The following is a 21422-nucleotide window of genomic DNA, read 5'->3' as shown; positions in this document are numbered from 1 at the left end:
CCTGTTGTCTGGACACCAACAGGCTGGCCTCTCTGTCAAATAAAAAACAAACTTAAAAGCAATTGTTGCTTTAATTATCAGAGAAATCTGTTTATTTCTCCTTCTGGACTGATCTTTCATTCTCAAGTCATGGGTAAAACCAGTAGAGGAGCAGCAGACAGAGGCAGATACCAACATTCTGTTGCAAGTTCTACAGAAACTAGATTCAATTCACTATAGAACTTTGAGAGCACCAACTGCCATCCAGCTCAGGAAATGGAAAATCTGTGTTCACTAAAGACACATTTTACCGGTGAATAGAAAATTTAGAGAATGAATGATCAGCTCAGGAGAAAAAAGCAGATCTTTCTAATAAAAATACATTACAGACCAAAAGTTTGGACACACCTTCTCATTCAAAGAGTTTTCTTTATTTTCATGACTATGAAAATTGTAGATTCACTCTGAAGGCATCAAAACTATGAATTAACACATGTGGAATTAAAAGTGTGAAACAACTGAAAATATGTCTTATATTCTAGGTTCTTCAAAAGTAGCCACCTTTTGCTTTGATTACTGCTTTGCAAACTCTTGGCATTGATGAGCTTCAAGAGGTAGTCACTGGAAATGGTCTTCCAACAGTCTTGAAGGAGTTCCCAGAGATGCTTAGCACTTGTTGGCCCTTTTTCCTTCACTCTGCGGTCCAGCTCACCCCAAACCATCTAGATTGGGTTCAGGTCTGGTGACTGTGGAGGCCAGGTCATCTGGTGTAGCACCCCATCACTCTCCTTCTTGGTCAAATAGCCCTTACACAGCCTGGAGGTGTGTTTGGGGTCATTGTCCTGTTGAAAAATAAATGATGGTCCAACTAAACGCAAACCGGATGGAATAGCATGCCGCTGCAAGATGCTGTGGTAGCCATGCTGGTTCAGTATGCCTTCAACTTTGAATAAATCCCCAACAGTGTCACCAGCAAAACACCCCCACACCATCACACCTCCTCCTCCATGTTTCACGGTGGGAACCAGGCATGTAGAGTCCATCTGTTCACCTTTTCTGCGTCGCACAAAGACACGGTGGTTGGAACCAAATATCTCAAATTTGGACTCATCAGACCAAAGCACATATTTCCACTGGTCTAATGTCCATTCCTTGTGTTCTATAGCCCAAACAAGTCTCTTCTGCTTGTTGCCTGTCCTTAACAGTGGTGTCCTAGCAACTATTTTACCATGAAGGCCTGCTGCACAAAGTCTCCTCTTAACATTGTTGTAGAGATGTGTCTGCTGCTAGAACTCTGTGTGGCATTGACCTGGTCTCTAATCTGAGCTGCTGTTAGCCTGCAATTTCTGAGGCTGGTGACTCGGATGAACTTATCCTCCGCAGCAGAGGTGACTCTTGGTCTTCCTTCCCTGGGCCGGTCCTCATGTGAGCCAGTTTCTTTGTAGCGCTTGATGGTTTTTACCACTGCACTTGGGGACACTTTCAAAGTTTTCCCAATTTTTTGGACTGACTGACCTTCATTTCTTAAAAAAATGATGGCCACTCGTTTTTCTTTACTTAGCTGCTTTTTTCTTGCCATAATACAAATTCTAACAGTCTATTCAGTAGGACTATCAGCTGTGTATCCACCAGACTTCTGCACAATACAAATGATGGTTCCATTCCCATTTATAAGGCAAGAAATCCCACTTATTAAACCTGACAGGGCACACCTATGAAGTGAAAACCATTTCCGGTGACTACCTCTTGAAGCTCATCAAGAGAATGCCAAGAGTGTGCAAAGCAGTAATCAAAGCAAAAGGTGGCTACTTTGAAGAACCTAGAATATAAGACATATTTTCGGTTGTTTCACACGTTTTTGTTAATTATATAACTCCACATGTGTTAATTCATAGTTTTGATGCCTTCAGAGTGAATCTACACTTTTCATAGTCATGAAAATAAAGAAAACTCTTTGAATGAGGTGTGTCCAAACTTTTGGTCTGTACTGTATATTACAAAGTTTCTATATTCACAGAAATTATTTATGGGGAAAAAAATGACAGCGGATACATGCTGCCTGATCTACGGGAAGCATGTTTCAACCAGGTACTGTTTGACTCTGAAATGCTGTGACGCTTCAGAGAAAAACGTACATATAAAAGCTGCAGGGGACCAAGCCAAATGTGAGACTAGATTTATACGAACGGCACACAGACGTTTAATTAATGGGAATATGTCACCCCCTGGGACGAATATGACTAGTCCTACCTGTATGCCTCATATTAGTGGTCATGTTGCTTAGAAATCTTATATTGTCTTTATGCTAATGATTTCTTCCAGGCACTGGGGCATACAGTGCCCTGAAGAAATCCCTGCCTCCTGTCTTCATTATTAATACTACTCCCCTTCCATACACGTCAGTTATGGCCCCAGAATCCTGTGCCCTGCACTCCCTCATAAAAATATATACCTCTTCCTCCATCCTATGGGATCTGCATTCAGGGATCTTCCGCGCAGGCCCCCCCCCCCCCCCGCTTAGTCATCGCTGTGTACACATGGTTCCTAATCATGAATATGCAGTGAGGAAGTGGGGAGAGCACCTCATCGGCGCGCACACCGGAGGTCAGTGACTCACCAGCACCAGTTAACATAGCCATTTGATGGCTTGATTTTATGCAGGATGATTTTGTGTTTTAATGGCTCCATTTTGTGGCATTGATACAACTTAGCTTATTCCTTTTGAATGAAAAGCAGAGAAAAAAAAATAATTTACATATCATTTATACAGTATTCAATGTGTGGTATAAATGACATGTTAAAGGGTCTGTCACCGCCAAAACTCAAATGAAACTATTTATAGTCATATTGTCATTGCACCCTTAGTGTGGCCAAGTTCTGTGCACCATTCCGCCTTTTCAAGTAGCATCCATCACACTTCCCCTTAGCATAACTGACAGTGCTCCCTTCGATCAATCCCAGAACTGAATCCGTGGCCCTGCACATCCGCACTGACACTGCAAGAGCCATTAATCTCTCCCTCCTGTCCGCAGCGGCAGTTCGCAACTGTGTGATCTTGTGTGCTGAAAGCGACCACAGCAGATCGGAATGAGTGAAGAGAGCAGGGGCAATGCCAGCAAATACTTCAGCTGAATGTGTGTCCTCAGATGCACATTCAGCTGAAGTGTATTGCAGCGCACAGACTCATCAGGTCCGTGCGTCGCAATACACACTGCCAGCCAATCAGAGACCTCATGCGCTCCTCTTGCCTGAACACTGAAGACAGCTGCCGGCTTCAAAAGAGGACGCAACATGGCAAGGGAGCACAGGGAAGAGTACAACGCTGGGTTCATACTGCGTTAAAGCAGCCCGTTCAATGCATAGCGTTGATGGGCTGCGTTATGCTATACCGCTAGTGCAGATGATTCATCTGTGCTAGCGGTGATGGAGCCTCAGACGCTGCAGCCCGTGTCCGAGGCTCCATCACTGAATGACAGCACATCGCTAGCGCATGCCGATTATGGCATGCGTTGGCGATGCGCCGGATAATAGGGGTTAATGGCATCGTTAACGGACTGCGTTACACCGCGCTATGCCGCAGTGTAACGCAATCCGTCTAACGGACTGGTATGAACTTAGCCTTCTGGTTTATTTTTACAAAAAGCAGCAAGTACAAAGTACCCGTGGCCATATTACTGTATGTATGACTAAGGGGTGTGCATTATATTACATGTATTACTACGGGCTGTGCATTATACAGTATTACATGTATACACTGGAATGTGCATTACACTACACGGACGAAGGCAGAACGAGGGACACTCAGATTATATACATATATCTATCTATCTATACATATCTATATACAGTATATACTGCTCAAAAAAATAAAGGGAACACTATTCAATTTGCAACAGGCTGTTTGTGTTCCCTTTATTTCTTTGAGCAGTATATATAGCTCAGGATGGCCAGAGATGATGGGCATATAGCAGGATGACGGACATAAATATCAGGATGAAGGGGGGGCCGGTCCAAATCTTGCACAGGGGCTCATCAGACTCCAGTTACTCCACTGGATGAGAGCAGAGCACACCAGCACTGACACCAATCTGTGAGCGCACTCCATGGGCTCCTGCAGTGTCAGTGATACAACCCATTCAATCCACTCTTGTTTATTGAACAAAAAAGAAAACAGCAATTCTGATGCTGATTTTCATTCTTCACTTAGCGGTGAAAACATGTTAAAGGCGTTTTACCAAGGTGGATTTTTTGTATACATGTATGGGGCTTTTTTTATCATACATATGAAATAAAGTATTTTATTTTATTGAAGAAATGTGGGTGGAGGATTTTATTATGCCATCATGTTTTATGGGATTTAACTTTTATTTTCTTCTATTCTGCATTTTTTCCAATGTAACTGTATCATCATAGAAACCCTAGTTACAGGGAAAACCAGCTCAAGTCACTGGCACGGTTGACCTGGCCATACACAAGTTAAAGAGGAAACCTGTCACCAGCGGAAATGCTATTAGCCTGCAAATACGGGGTTAATTTGCAGGTTAATAAGTGTTACTAACCTGCCAGGCGTAGGTTAATAGTGTTACTAACCTGCCTGGCGCCTGCATGTAGTCGAACATTGCGGGTAAAAAATTAACTTTATTCTCCCCGGCTGCATTCGGTTTCAGTCACGTGAGCGACTCCTGTTCAGCTGTAAGGCTATGTGCACACGCTGCGGATTCACCTGCGGGTTTTTCCGCGCGGATCCACAGGTAAAACCGCAGGTAAAGTGACCTGCGGTTTTCCTGCGGATTAGCCTGCGGTTTCACACCTCTACTATGTTAAAGGTGTGAAACCGCTGCGGAATCCGCACAAAGAATTGACATGCTGTGGTTTGTAAACCAACCGCAGCGTGAGCACAGCGGATTTGAAATGCCATAGGCTAACATGGTACTGTGTCTGCGGAACTGCTGCGTTTCCGCAGGGCCAAAAACGCTGCGGAAACGCAGCAGAATCCGCAACGTGTGCACATAGCCTAATTGTGCACCCGTGGGCCCCGATGTAGAGCAAGTGTCCGTCAGGGCCGGGGTAGCCGTTACAGACGCCGCTCTGTATTCTCACAGTGATGACTGAGCCAGCTCCGATGCTGCCCCATAACTGATACTGGAATGCTGCCGGGGTGAATAAAGTTAATTTTCTTCCCGCAGTGTTCGGTTAAGTGCAGGCGCCGTGCAGGTTATTAACGCTATTAACCTGCAGACTAACCCCATATCTTCAGGATAATAGCATTTCTGCTGGTGACAGGTTCCCTTTAATCATATGATATTGCTTATACTTCTATTTTGTATGGAGCGCTCACTGAGCACTATGTAGATGGCAAAAGAAAATGCAAAAGTGGTGATAAACAGTTTCTATCTTCTCTGTTGGGTCTCCGGCTTCGTCTTGACGGGCACAGATTGCAGGAGGACATGCGTTAACCACAGGGCATAAATTTACAATGGTAATTTTAAATTTACAATGAACAAAGGCCATAACTAAGTGCCTTGAATTGGCAATCCAGCACTAATGGCAGTGCTGGATCTGTGGTGGATACTGGCTGCACCAGATTAACCACTTAAAGGGAATCTGTCACCTCATTTTCAGCTTATCAGATAAAAAATATCATTGTATTGAGTGTTTTCTATACATTTCCCACCTAGCTTTGAATTCCCGACTCCCCATGTATCACCCAAAAATACCTTTTTTCTTTCACCCGTACTGTATGTAAATGATTTTGGTCCGGTCCGATGGGCGGTGTTTTTGCTCCTTCCCTCCACCCCTCTTTGGCCGCTGTACGCAATATTTCAGGTAATTTCCGTAGTTCTCGTCCATTTTTCGCGCTTGCGCATTGCAGTCTCCACTCGCCGGCGAACTATGTCCCGAAACACAGAAATGGCAGCAAAATACTTCTGGGACATAGTTCACCAGCGCATGCGCACTAATGCTTTTCGACTTTGCCCACAGTTGGGCAAAGCATACTGTGCAAGTGGAGATTGCAATGCGCAAGCGCGAAAAATTGACTACAATGCTTTTTACTTATTCTGTACTGCGGTCCATGTGAATGCTCAGTCTATTGCAGGGGGGGATATCAGGATTCGGACCCCCACTGATCTGCAAGCAATTCAGGTGACCGCTAAATAAGAAAAGTCAGGTCCTTTAGCTATACGTTAATGTATGCAATACGTCAATTTACATACATAAAATCGACTTCTCCCCTCCGATTTTGCCACCATCTCTGCGCAAGGTGCGAACAGTGTTTCTAGAACTTTTTCTTCGCCTCCAAATGAAAAGCGTACACGCCAGACATACGGAGACGTCCTGCTTTACGTTTCAACTCATCTCTGATTGAGAATAATGAATAAATACATTTTTTTTTTTTTTTTTTAAAAGTTCATCTTTAACCGGTAGGTCAACTCCGCTTTTCTCTACATGTAAAACAAAGTGTAATATAAACAGAAACCTGACAAAACGTAAAGAACTTTATTTTTTCTCTGTCTTGCCCATAGTAGTCTATGGGTACAGTGCTGCAAACAAGATTAATTTTGCAATCCTCCGGCAAAATGTATGGTATGAATGTGAACAATGCCTGAGGTGTCCCCTTAACCTGCCACCGAGGCTCCCAATACAGATGGGAACCATAGCTTCACTACAGACTGCATCACTGAGGATATTGTTCCCTGGTGTCAGCCATTTTAACCACACGTTCAGACATTACAGCATTATGTACTGACACGTCAGTGACTGGAATCCAACGTTTTATATAGCTCTACCAGTCACCACTGAACACTGCCTTCCCCACAGGGTCAGATGGCTGATAACAGAGGACAAGAGCATAGTAAATGGAAAATAATACGATTTTAGGGTCAGCACTCCCTTTATTAAAAGACACACTTGCATATAATACAAACCAGATGTCTCTCATGTAACAGCAGTAGCTGTTATTGCTAGAGCAGAAGCCTCGGTTATAAAATGGAGGCTTGCGCTGAACTGCGCCATCCTGACTGGCCGTTCGCCAGCACCCGGCGCCATTTTGCAGACTCCTCACAAACAACAACATCATAATCTGACAGAAAATCTCTCGTTAAGTAATGTCAACGGGCACATCACTCGATCACACTCGACAGAGAGGACATTTTAATGAAGAAAAAAAAAGACAGGCATACACATAGAAAATCAACAGAAGTACATCGAGATAAAAAAAAAAAAAAACACCAACCCGTCAGGGATTCCCGCCACCGCGCCTTACAACGACTAAGAGGAAGACAACGACAACCCACCACAGCCGCCGACATCGACTGCCGGCCTCGGCCATCACCCCATGATGACACCGCTTCTTTCCCCAAATAATAGAGCAGCCATAACACAAACGATTAATAATCCCGCCAGGAGGCCAGCGAATTCCCGCAGCGCCATAACCACAGTAACGAACATCTTCCGTTCTATAAATGGCGGCCTCGTCCATTTTCCTCGCCACTTTCTGAGGTAAAAATATCATTAAAAATGAAGAAAAAGAAGAGGCGAAGTAAAGTCAATGAAGAAAAATGCTGTATTAAACGTCTCCGGACGGATAGGCCAGATAAGGAGCCGGGGAGTCGATTTTGACCTAGGAACTGGCGCTCCTGAGGTAAAATGCGGGAGAAAAAAAAACTATAAAAAGGCGACGACTCCCATCTCCACAGAGCAGACACCTCGAAATAAATCGTCGTGGGCAGTGAGCGATGCAAAGAGGAAAAGATGGGAGGGGATTGCTAAAGATTATTTTTCTTTTTTCTATTTTTTCCCCCCTGATGATGATGATGGTGGTGGTGATCCAGGGCGGGGAGGGTGAGGGGAGGTGATGATGGTGGGAGTTAAAGACACTGTGAGAGGGAGAGAAAAAAATAATTTTAAACCAGTTGAAATCAACCAGTCATTGAAAGAAGACTTTTCCTTTCCTCCCTTCTTCTTCAATTTGCATTGGGAAAAAAAACCTATATATATATTTATATATATACAATCTACTCCTCCTTATGTCGCACCGTCACCTTTCTTGGCTCCTTTTTTTTTTTAACCACCTCTAGCGGATTAAAAAAAAAAAAATACCGTCTTCATCATCCCCCTCCCTATGATCCTCGTCGTTATCCCTCCACCCCCTTAAATCGCACCCGAAGCGATATAAAACATATAATAATACCAGTATATTTCATTCGGGCAGCGTCGGCCGCGCACGAGAAAGCGACAAAAAAAAAAAATCGACGCTCGTCGTGAAACGAAAGGAGCTTACGATCGAAAAAGGAAACCCTAGATTTTGCCGTCAATTAATATTTTATTATTCCTCACCCACCACCACCTCCCCCGCTTCTTTTTTCGTAGCCAAAAAGAAAAGAAGTAAAAGAGGGGGGGACGGTACTAGCCAATAGCTCTCTAAGCTGAAACCCAATACGCTGGCCTTTTTTTGGCAACTGCTTTTTTTTTATTATTCTTCTTTGCTCCTCTTTTTATTTTCTGTAGATTTTTTTTGTCCCCCCCCCCCCCCCCTTGTCTCTTTTCCTTTTTTTTTTTTTTTTTTCCTCCCCTCCTCGAAGGAAGGAAAGAAGGGAGGAAGGAGGTTGTGTGCGTTTTTTTTTTTTTTTCCTTGAAATTTTTATCACAAAATTATAATACACTCAAAGGGAAACTCACCGTCATGAAAAAGCAGTGCCTTGTCAACGGGGTTTCTTCGCCATCACATCAGGGGCTGGCAGTGTAGAAAGAGAGAGAGAGAGCAACATGAACCTCGCTCAGCCACAAGGAGCAGACGAGGAGAGAGAGAGAGCGCTGCTCGCAGAGAGGGGGGACATACACACACTCGCACGCACTCACGGAAAAAAATTGCGTTTTTTTTATTATTATTATTTACATATTTTACGTATTTAAATTTCTAACTTTTTTTTTTTCCTTCCAGAAGTTAAGTTCTCCAGATACATTTCTTTACTATTTTTTACTGGATTTTATTTCTTTTTATTATTTCTTTTTTATTATTAGTAAAGTATTACAAGTGTTTACTGTTATATGGTACAGTGCCTACAAGTAGTATTCAACCCCCTGCAGATTTAGCAGGTTTACACATTCGGAATTAACTTGGCATTGTGACATTTGGACTGTAGATCAGCCTGGAAGTGTGAAATGCACTGCAGCAAAAAAGAATGTTATTTCTTTGTTTAATTTTTTTTTAAATTGTGAAAAGTTTATTCAGAGGGTCATTTATTATTCAACCCCTCAAACCACCACAATTCTGTTTGGTTCCCCTAAAGTATTAAGAAGTATTTCAGGCACAAAGAACAATGAGCTTCACATGTTTGGATTAATTATCTCTTTTTCCAGCCTTTTCTGACTATTTAAGACCCTCCCCAAACTTGTGAACAGCACTCATACATGGTCAACATGGGAAAGACAAAGGAGCATTCCAAGGCCATCAGAGACAAGATCATGGAGGGTCACAAGGCTGGCAAGGGGTACAAAACCCTTTCCAAGGAGTTGGGCCTACCTGTCTCCACTGTTGGGAGCATCATCCGGAAGTGGAAGGCTTATGGAACTACTGTTAGCCTTCCACGGCCTGGACAGCCTTTGAAAGTTTCCTCCCGTGCCGAGGCCAGGCTTGTCCGAAGAGTCAAGGCTAACCCAAGGACAACAAGGAAGGAGCTCCGGGAAGATCTCATGGCAGTGGGGACATTGGTTTCAGTCAATACCATAAGTAACGTACTCCACCACAATGGTCTCCGTTCCAGACGAGCCCATAAGGTACCTTTACTTTCAAAGCGTCATGTCAAGGCTCATCTACAGTTTGCTCATGATAACTTGGAGGACTCTGAGACAGACTGGTTCAAGGTTCTCTGGTCTGATGAGACCAAGATCGAGATCTTTGGTGCCAACCACACACGTGACGTTTGGAGACTGGATGGCACTGCATACGACCCCAAGAATACCATCCCTACAGTCAAGCATGGTGGTGGCAGCATCATGCTGTGGGGCTGTTTCTCAGCCAAGGGGCCTGGCCATCTGGTCCGCATCCATGGGAAGATGGATAGCACGGCCTACCTGGAGATTTTGGCCAAGAACCTCCGCTCCTCCATCAAGGATCTTAAGATGGGTCGTCATTTCATCTTCCAACAAGACAACGACCCAAAGCACACAGCCAACAAAACCAAGGCCTGGTTCAAGAGGCAAAAAATCAAGGTGTTGGAGTGGCCTAGTCAGTCTCCTGACCTTAACCCAATTGAAAACTTGTGGAAGGAGCTCAAGATTAAAGTCCACATGAGACACCCAAAGAACCTAGATAACTTGGAGGAGTGGGCCAAGATAACTCCAGAGACCTGTGCCGGCCTGATCAGGTCTTATAAAAGACGATTATTAGCTGTAATTGCAAACAAGGGTTATTCCACAAAATATTAAACCTAGGGGTTGAATAATAATTGACCCACACTTTTATGTTTAAAATTTATTAAAATGTAACTGAGCAACATAACTTTTTGGTTTGTAAGATTTATGCATCTGTTAATAAATCCTGCTCTTGTGTGAAGTTTGAAGGCTCTAACTTATTTGCATCTTATCAAACCTGCTAAATCTGCAGGGGGTTGAATACTACTTGTAGGCACTGTAAGTGTGTAGTTTGTACTTTTAAGAATGTATTATTTATTATTTTGCATTGCTTATATAGAGTCATCATATTCCACAGCGCTTTACAGTTTCATTATCATCGCTGTCCCCATTGGGGCTCACAATCTAAATTCCCTATCAGTATGTCTTTGGAAAGTGGGAGGAAACTGGAGGAATTCCACGCAAACACGGGGAGAACATACAAACTCCTTGCAGATGTTGTCTTTGGCGAGATTTGAACCCAGCCAGGACCTCAGCGCTGCAAAGAAAGAGTGCTAACCACTGAGCCACCAGCAGAAATAGTGTTTTTAGAGGGAAGATGTTTCCTCCATAGCCACCGAAAAAAATGAACATAAAGCACAGCCGTGTTAAAATGACTTTAACTATATTTCAATTCAATGAATTTCTCTCTACCCTGATATGTCTGAGGAGAGAGAAATAGTGTCCCAAAGCCTTCAATGGTACTGGTGATGCCATCTTTCAGCCTCTTCATGAAGCAAAATAGCAGGCGCATGCGTTGCTCAGTGCAGGCAGGCAGCTCTCAACAGGCGCACAGCGCATGCACCCACCGAGATCCGCCTGCCTGCACCCGGTAACGTCCAGAACCAATTTCCTTGGTTCCTGACATTTGATCACTGCGATAGACGCTGTCACTGTGATCAAAAGCCAAAAATATGGACAGCACTTTGGCTGTGCCTCCCTCTTCTCTGCTTGGATTTGATCCAGGAGATAAGCGAAATGCATTTCGCTAAAGTGTTGTCCTGCCAATGGAAAAAAAATAATTTCTATATCAATTCCAATAAATCCCAGATCTCCTAAGCATCCCCTTGATCATCCCTCCCCATGTCATACCCCGCTAGTCAAATTACATTTTTTTTTAATAATTTTTCTCTCATTCTTCGCTGTTAGGATTAAAGCTAAGACCAGGGTTGGGGGTTTTTCAAAAGTAAAAATACCCGTGTTAGATTAGGTTTGATTTTGATTCTACTAGTGTTAGATTAAGTTTAGTTCTTTTTTAGTTAAGAAGGCCTAAAATGAAATAGTTGGCTGCAGAACGTTTCCCGCAGAGCAAGCATACACCCTGCTTTGCTCCAGGAGTGGTACAGAATCTAGTTCTGAAGCAGAAGTTTTCAGCCAGTGACGATGACTCTTCCTCCATGGGATCCCACAGCCGGAATGTAGCAGAGGTAGTTGTCTCTGCTGAAACGTTAGATCCCCACAAATGTCCCTTCCAAATTAAGGTATTTCACTGAACATGGACAACAAAATCTGCCCACAGACCGTACTCTTGTATTTGCAGCTGTCATGTCCTGGGATCATTATGAAGCCCAAATGAGATTCCTTCATTTTAGTAATCATTTCCAAGCCCCACCCCACCGAACTATGGTTGCCTTAACAAATTAAGACCTCTTCCCTCCTTAAAGATTCATTTTTAATTTCCTGTACAACTGGACCACAATGTTGCAGTTGACGACTCGTTGATGAGTTTCAAGGGCTGTCTGTCATTCCACCAATTCTGGCCCAAGCAATCCAAATACAGTATACAAAATGTGTGTGGGTACACTTGCACATTTTTAACTTTTACATCAAGGATCCCACCCTTTTGTATACCAGACCAATGCCCAAATCCCATAACCTCACACTTCAACATAACTGAAGGGGAGCTTAATTGTCTCCTTTCCATATCGCACCTCACCACCTGTGCATTTGACCCCATCCCACCTCCTCCCCAACCTCACCACCACTTATCCCATCCCTATCCAACCTCTTCAGCCTATCACTAACTTCTGGTACCTTCCCTTCTGCTATCAAACATGCCACAATAACGCCTATCCTTAAAAAGCCTACCCTCTATGTCCAGCTATCGCCCAATATCGCTGCTCCCATTCACTTCCAAACTCCTGGAGCAGCACTTCCACGCTGAACTTTCCTCCCACCTCTCATCTAACTTGCTCTTTGACAATCTACCCTCTGGTTTCCTCCCCCATCCCTCCACTGAGACAGCCCTGACCAAATTTACTAACGACCTACTTACAGCCAAAGCTAACGGACAATACTCTATACTCCTCTTTCTAGACCTGTCCTCTGCTTTCGACGCAGTTGACCGCTGCCTCCTACTACAGATCCTCTCCTTTGGCATCAAAGACCTCGCCCTATCCTGGATCTCCTTATACCTTTCCAACCGCACATTCAGCGTCTCCCTCTCCCACACTACCTCCTCATCTCACCCTCTCTCTGTTGGAGTCCACCAAGGCTCTGTTCTAGGACCCTACTCTTAATCTATACAGTTGGCCTGGGACAATTCATAAAGTATCATGGATTCCAGTACCACCTGTATGCTGATGACACTCAGATCTACCTCTCTGCTGTCCAGAATCCCGGAGTGTCTATCAGCCATATCCTTCTTCTCCCACTTCCTCAAACTCAATGTGGACAAATCTCAGCTCATCATATTGCCTCCATCTCACAAATATTCCTTACCTGACCTATCTATCACAATTAACGACATCTCGCTTTCCCCCATACCGGAAGTCCGCTGCCTCGGAGTAACCCCTTGACTCTGCCCTGTCCTTCAAACCGCACATCCAAGCTCTTTCCACCTCCTGTCGCCTCCAGCTCAAAAATATTTCCAGAATCCATCAATATCCTCAACCCTCAATCTACTAAAATGTTTGTGCATGCCCTTGTCATCTCCCGCCTCGACCACTGCAACATCCTTTTCTGTGACCTCCCTGCTAACACCCTCGCACCTCTCCAGTCCATCCTTAACTCTGCTGCCTGACTAATTCATCTCGCTACTCTGCTTCTCCCCTCTGCAGATTTCTTTACTGGCTCCCATTCCCTCGTGTATCCAGTTCAAATTACTAATACTGACTTACAAGGCCATCTATAACTTGTCTCCTCCATATATCTCTGAACTAATCTCCCGATATCTTCCCTCACTTAATCTTCCGTCTTCCCAAGACCTCTTTCTCTCCTCCACACTTATTTGCTCCTCACCCAACTGCCTCCAAGACTTCTCCCGAATATCCCCCATCCTCTGCAATTCTTTGCCCCAACACGTCCGACTATCAACCACATTCGGATCCTACAGACGGAAACTGAAAACCCACCTCTTCAGAAAAGCTTACAGCCTGCAATGACCCCGCTTCCTCCTCACCACTACCGGAGCTACCGCCTCACCAGCACCAGAGCTGCAGCAATCCCCCAACCTACTGTCTCCTTCCCCACAATCCTGTAAATTGTAAGCCCGCAAGGGCAGGGTCATTTCCCCCCTGTATCAGTCTGTGATTGTTAGTTTGTTTACTGTAAGTGATATCTGTAATTTGTATGTAACCCCTTCTCATGTGCAGCATCATGGAATCAATGATGCTATGTAAATAAATAATAATAATGTACAGTGAAAATTATACTGATCCCCTTATATAATTCCCTCCACTCTGCAAAACAGGGGCCTATCTATGAGACGGTCTGAAATAAATGAGTAGGTTTTCCGTCTCTCTTTGTGTCCAGAGGTTTGGAGAAGATGTTATTCTCAGTTGCAAGTGATCAACTTCTTGCACTTCAGAGAAGTGGAATGACAGGGAAGATATCTACTTGATGACCATGCTGCATGCGGACATCACTGTGATGGCAAGAGATAGGGGCCCCATCAGTTATGAGAAAAAACCGGTCTGCATCACAAATTATAATAAATTTATGCATGGCGCTGACTTGTCAGACCAGGTGCTTCACCTGTATCTGGTGAAGCAAAAGACCAGTGCCTGGTATAAAAAGGTAGCAATCTGCCTCATTTAGACTACTAGCTATAACAGTTCTGTTATGTACAAAAAGTCGAAAGGAGCACTAACTTTTCTCCAGTTCCAGGATAACATTTTCGAGTGTCTCCTATTTGACTCAATGACGCAGGAGGCTGCCTTTGAGTCAGAGGATGTCCGGGGACTATGAGAGCAACTTTTTATTCACCCTGTCCCTGCCTCTCCCACCCAAAAGCATCCCCAAAAAAAGATGCCGGGCTTGTAGGAAGCAAGGTTGAAGGAGTGACTCCCAATTTTTTTTGCCCTATAATCCTATCTATACTAGGCATTTGCATCTACCCGTTTTGAGGAATTTTTATTGCAAAAGTAATAAAAAAAAATATTTTTTTGTCAGTAAAACACGTTACCCTATGTCACAGTTCCATGACTTGATCACTCACATACAATTATTCACACAAATTCTCGTCCATGCCCAAGTCTTTATACTCCACAATAATAATAATAAATTTTAATTCTATAGCGCCGACATATTCCGCAGCACTTTACATTTAGGAGGGGATTTGTACAGACAATAGACATTACAGCATAACAATAATCACATACATTATAACAAATACCAAAAGGAATGAGGGCCCTGCTCGCAAGCTTAAGCTGGAGTCACACATAGCGACTTACCAGCGATCCCGACAACGATATTAACGTGTCAGGATCACTGGTAAGTTGCTATGTGATCGCTGGTGAGCTGTCAAACAGCTTCACCAGCGATTAGCACAGCGCGGCATCGCTGTGTTTGTTAGGGCTGATGCCATGGATCCATGTAAAAAATAGAATTAAAATAAAAAATATTGTTATTCTCACCTTCCGGCGTCCCGCCCAGCATTCCCGCCTCTCTCCACGCTCCGGTCCCAGTAATCCTTTGCGAGAATTACTGCGATGACGTCTGTTCTCGCGGGATCGCGAAGTCTCGCGGTTATTCTTGCAAAGGATTACTGGGACCGGAAGGTGGAGAGAGGCGGGAATGCTGCGCGGGACGCCGGAAGGTGAGAATAACAAGATTTTTCATTTTTTTAATTATTTTACAGCTGATTGCTGGTCTCCCGCCTGTCACACGCAGCGATGCGTGCTGGCCAGTGGGAGATCAGCGATGAAAAAAATGTCCAGAGGTTTCTTGCAGCGATCAGCGATACTGGCAGGGGGGGGCGGTAGCTGATCGCTGTCACGCACAGCGATCTCGCTGGTGAGATCGCTGTTGTGTCACAAAAGTTGTTACTCAGCAGCGATCTCGCTAGCGAGATCGCTATGTGTGACTGGGCCTTTACAGTCTATGAGGAAAGAGGTAGACACAAAAGGTGGGTGGTAACAGTTGCCCTGATTGTATGGACCAGCCATAATGTTAAGTGTGTAACAGTACAGACGCAGAGGGCTAATGGATGCATAAAGCATGTGGGAACATGATGCGGAGAACCTGGTTATGGTAAAACTTTTGGCTGTGCCACACATAGATTAGGTTAATGTGTTGAGGCGATAGGCCAGTCTGAATAAATGCGTTTTCAGGGCACGCTTAAAATTGTCAGGATTGGGGACTAATCGTATTGACCTGGGAAGTGCATTCCAAAGAATTGGCGCAGCACGTGTAAAGTCTTGGAGATGGGAGTGGGAGGTTCTGATTATTGAGGATGCTAACCTCAGCTCATCAGCAGAACGGAGGGCGCGGGTAGGGTGGTATACTGAAACAAGGGAGGAGATGTAGGGTGGTGCTGAGCCATGGAGAGCTTTGTGGGTGAGGGTAATAAGTTTATACTGAATTCTGGAGTGGATGGGTAGCCCGTGTAATGACTGGCACAAGGTAGAGGCATCAGTGTAATGATTGGTGAGGAATATGATCCTGGCTGCAGCATTCAAGACAGATTGGAGAGGGGAGAGTTTGGTAAGAGGGAGACCGATTAGAAGAGAGTTACAATAGTCGAGATGAGAATGAATAAGAGAAACAGTAAGAGTTTTTGCAGAGTCAAAAGTAAGAAAAGGTCGAATTCTAGAAATGTTTTTGATATGCAGATGACAAGAGCGAGCCAGTGATCGAATTGGGGGGCAAAGGAAAGCTCGGAATCAAGTATGACCCCAAGACAGCGGGCATGTTGCTGGGGAGTAATAGTGGAGCCACACACAGAAATGGCAATGTCGGGTATAGGTACATTAGTAGAGGGAGGAAACACAAGGAGTTCAGTCTTTGACAGGTTCAGTTTCAGATATAGTGAGGACATGATGTTAGACACAGCGTTTAGACAATCGCCAGTGTTTTCTAGAAAGGCTGACGTGATGTCAGGAGAAGAAGCGTATAATTGGGTGTCATCAGCATAGAGATGGTACTGGAAACCAAATCTACTGACTAACTAATAGGGGCAATGTACAAGAAGAGGAGGGGGCCTAGAACCGATCCTTGAGGAACCCCAACCGTAAGGGGAAGGTGAGAGGAGGAGGAACCGGGCAAAAGATACAGTAAAGGAGCGGTCAGAGAGATAGGAGGAGAACCAGGAGAGAACGGTGTCCTTGAGGCCAATGGAACGGAGCATAGTGAGGAGGAGCGGATGATCCACAGTGTCGAATGCTGCAGAGAGATCCAAGAGAATTAGCATGGAGTAATGACCATTTGATTTAGCTGTTAGTAGATCATTAGAGGCTTTAGTGAGGGCAGTTTCAGTAGAGTGTAAGGAACGGAAACCGGATTGGAGAGGGTCGAGAAGAGAGTCATCAGAGAGATAACGGATAAGACGGGAGTGGACCAGGCGTTCCAGGAGTTTAGAAATGAAGGGAAGATTAGAGACAGGTCTATAGTTAGCGGCACAGTTTTGTTCGAGGGATGGTTTTTTAAGTAGTGGATGTATGATGGCATGCTTAAATGAGGAGGGAAAGATACCAGAAGAGAGAGAGAGGTTAAATATTTTAGTTAGTTGAGGGGTGACAGCAGGGGAAAGGGACTGGAGGAGATGTGACGGAAATGGGTCACTGATGCAAGTGGTTGAGCGAGAAGATGCAAGGAGCCTGCTTACTTCTTCTGTGGCTGGTTCAAAATCAGAGAGTGAGCTAGATGCAGTGTGGGAGGGAGGACAGTGCATGGTATGAGGTGATTGGGAGATAATTTCCTGTAGAATCTGGTCAATTTTTTCTTTGAAGTAATTGGCCAGATCGTCAACTCGGAGCTCCGTGGTTGGGGCCTGTGTTATGAATGGGTCACCGAGGAGAAAAAAGCAAAACAAGCAAGTCACAGAAAACCAGAGAGGTTGGTAACTATGCAGATTGCAGATCCCTGATCTTACCACACAACTAGCAGTAGCCGTGGAGCGTGCCTAAGATGTTCCTAGACGCCTCGTCACGGCTGGAGGACTAAAATAAGCCTAAAGCAAGAAAAGGGAAAACTAACTGCCCCAGAGCAGACCCCAAAGGAATAGATGGCCCCCACACATGTATTGACGGTGAAACAAACACAGGCAGGAAAATAGGCTGAGCAAATGATGGGGCCCAAACTAACTAGACAGGAAAGGAAAGACACTGTCTGCAACCTGTAAAAAACCCTACAAAAATCAAGTCCAATACTTCTAATAGCAAAATTAACCCTGAAGTCACTAGACTTCTCCCACTATATCAGCACTCTGAAATATTCTGAGACAGAGCAAAAAGAGACCGAACTAGTAAGGGACAAAAAGCCAATTGGCAAAATACTGATAAATAAGAGTCGAAATTCAGCACAGCCCCCAGACGGGGCTGGCTGACCACACAAAAAACTGAACAGACCAACAAAATCAAGTGTGAACATTAGCAGAAAAACTTAGCTTTAGATGACTGGAACAGAGCTGAAAACCAAGAGCTGACAATCCAGAAGGAATCACCAGCAACTGAATAGGGCGTCAGCTGTCTTAAATCCAATCTGAGAATCCTGAGGTCCAATCGTCATCCTCATTCTCAGGTGGCAGACCTCCACCGATCAAACCAGCCTCACCACCTCCTGTCACCACCAGAGGGAGTCTGGAAGGGGAACTCACAACTAGTGAACCAGAGAATGAACTCACAACAGGCCTGTACTCTTGGGTTGAGCAGGGAATGAAAAGTGTCAAAGAGACGTTTCGGGTTATTGGACAGTGAGGTGATGAGGGTGTTGAAATAGGTTTGTTTGGAGAGGTGAAGGGCAGTGTTGTATGTTCTAAGCATAAACTTATAATGGATGAAATCTTCATGTAGATTGGATTTTCTCCACAGACGTTCGGCGCACCTGGAACACCGCTGCAGGAAACGTGTTTGTAGGGTGTGCCAGGGTTGTCGCCGTCTGTGTTGTGGTGTTCTATTTATAGCAGGTGCAAATTCATCCAGGGCACTTTGAAGTGTTTCATTGTAATGCTTCAATGCAGAATCAGGACATGAGAGGGAGGAGATAGGGGCCAATGAAGACTGCAAGTTTTTCATAAGTTTCTGGGTTTTAATGGCCTGTATGTTTCTATAAGTCTGGACAGTGGGGGTGACCTGAGCAGCCTGGCAGTTCTTGATGGAGAATGAAAGAAGATTGGTCAGAGAGCGGGAGAGGGGAGTTTGCAAAATCACTGCACAAAGCCGAGAGAAGACCAAGTCGAGGGAGTTTCCATCTTCATGCGTTGGAGAATTAGTAAGCTGCAAAAGGCCAAACGAGGAGGTTAGAGATAAAAGGTGAGTAGCAGATGGGGAGAGGGGAAGAGCAATGGGGATGTTGAAATCTCCCATGATGAGGGTAGGAATGTCACAGGAGAGAAAATGTGGAAGCCAAGTGGCAAAATGATCCAGGAACTGATGGGAGGGGCCGGGAGGACGATACACCACCGCCAGTCGCATGGAGAAGGGGGTGTAGAGTCTGACGGCATGGACCTCAAAAGAAGGGAAGACTAGTGAGGGTAGTTGAGGGATAACCTTGGACCCCACAAATGTTCTTCAAAAGTCAGGTCATCTGACAAATAATTCCAGAACTTATTACTCACATAAACATTTTTGACCATTTATCTTAGTTTGAATGTTTTTCTGACTATGTCTTGTTTATGTTCCTTATACTGTACTAGCTGAAGAGCCCGGCGCTGCCCGGCATAGAAACTAACTACGGTTAGTTATAAGAAATTATAATGATTATATATATATAAAACTGAGTGTATAGCCCTACCCACTACGCATAGCCACATTCACTGTAATATCCCACATCATCCCATCAGCCAGAGCCACCGGACTACTACCCCTGACCGCCTTCTCTCCTCCACACTTATTCGCTCCTCACCCAGCAGCCTTCAAGACTTCTCCCGAATAGCCCCCATCCTCTGGAATTCTTTACCCCAACATGTCCGACTATCAACCACATTCGGATCCTTCAGACGGAACCTGAAAACCCACCTCTTCAAGAAAGCCTACAGCCTGCAATGACCCCACTACTGGAGATATCACCTCAACCAACACCGGAACTGCTGCAACCCCCAACCTACTGTCTCCTTCCCCACCATCCTGTAGCATGTAAGCCCGAAAGGGCAGGGTCCTCTCCCCTCTGTATCAGTTTGTCATTGTAAGTTTGTTTACTGTAAGTGATATCTGTAATTTGTATGTAACCCCTTATGTACAGCACCATGGAATCAATGGTGCTATATAAATAATAATATCCCAGAGCCACCAGACTACTAATATCCCACATCATCCCGTCAGAGCTACCGGACTACTACCCTTAATATCCCACATCATCCCGTCAGCCAGAGCCACCATACTACTACCACTAGTATCCCACATCATGCCGTCAGAGCCGCTGGACTACTACCCCTTTATCCCACATCATCCCATCACAGCCGCCGGACTACTACCCCTAATATCCCATGTCATTCCGTCACAGTCACCGGACTACTACCCTAATATCTCACATCCCGTCAGAGCCGCCGGATTACTACCCCTAATATCCCACATCATCCCGTCAGAGCTGCCGGACTGCTAATATCCCACATTATCCCGTCAGCCAGAGCCACCGGAATACTCCCCCTAATCCACATCAGCCAGAGCCACCGGACTACTACCCCTAATATCCCACATCATCCCGTCAGCCAGAGCCACCGGACTACTCCCCCTAATATTCCACATCATCCCGTCAGCCAGAGCCACCGGACTACTACCCCTAATATCCCACATCATGCCGTCAGAGCCACCGGACTACTACCCCTAATATCCCACATCATCCCGTCAGAGCCGCCGGCATACTACCCCTAATATCCCATATCATTCCGTCATAGTCACTGGAATACTACCCCTAATATCCCACATCATCCCGTCAGCCAGAGCCACCGGACTACTACCCCTATTATCCCACATCATCCCGTCAGCCAGAGCCCCCGGACTACTACCCCTAATATCCCACATCATCCTGTCAAAGCCCCCTGGACTATTACCCTTAATATCCCACATCATCCCGTCAGCCAGAGCCACCGGACAACTACCACTAATATCCTACATCATCCTGTCAGAGCCACCGGACAACTACTCCTAATATCCCACATCATCCCGTCAGCCAGAGCCACCAGATTACTATCCCTAATATCCCATACCATCCCGTCAGTCAGAGCCACCAGACTACTATCCCTAATATCCCATATCATCCCGTCAGCCAGAGCCACCGGACTACTACCCCTAATATCCCACATTTCGTTAGAGCCACCGGACTAGTACCCCTAATATCCCACATCATCCCATCAGCCAGAGCCATCGGACTACTGCCCCTAATACAGCACATCATCCCATCAGCCAGAGCCACCGGACTACCCCTAATATCCCACATCATCCCGTCAGCAAGAGCCACCGGACTACTGCTCCTAATATCCCACATCATCCTGTCAGAGCCACCGAACTACTACCCCTAATATCCCAGATCATCCCATCAGAGCCAACATTGTCAGGATGGCACTGTTAATCCGATTAAAATGATACCTGGGTTGGAGAAATCCGTCCTGTGGTTTTTTGTTTTTTTTTAAATCTGTGCTTGAATTTTTAAGTTAATGAGATGCTTCATGCCAGACA

General features: G+C 45.0%; 1 protein-coding gene across 3 annotated transcripts in view; it reads right to left on the bottom strand.

The window, feature by feature from the left end:
- BICRAL (BICRA like chromatin remodeling complex associated protein) overlaps window positions 1-8771 on the bottom strand; it is a 54819-nt gene extending 46048 nt beyond the window's left edge. For 2 of the 3 annotated variants that reach the window (XM_073553440.1, XM_073553439.1), the window contains exon 1: window positions 7214-8033. Coding sequence is in view for 1 of the 3 variants with exons in the window: in XM_073553439.1 (XP_073409540.1) it covers window positions 7214-7289 (76 nt within the window). In the remaining 2 variants the exon portion in view is untranslated. Of the gene's footprint in view, window positions 1-7213; window positions 8034-8658 lie in introns of those variants that run through there. The other variant, XM_073553441.1, reaches the window with a different exon arrangement.
- Between the last annotated feature and the right edge of the window lie 12651 nt (window positions 8772-21422).

The sequence above is a fragment of the Dendrobates tinctorius genome, unplaced genomic scaffold, assembly GCF_039654945.1.
Source record: "Dendrobates tinctorius isolate UK_male_01 unplaced genomic scaffold, ASM3965494v1 ptg000201l, whole genome shotgun sequence".
NCBI lineage: Eukaryota > Metazoa > Chordata > Amphibia > Anura > Dendrobatidae > Dendrobates > Dendrobates tinctorius.
The sequence above is the reverse complement of the archived record's forward strand: the minus strand, read 5'-3'. Positions and strand labels throughout refer to the sequence as shown.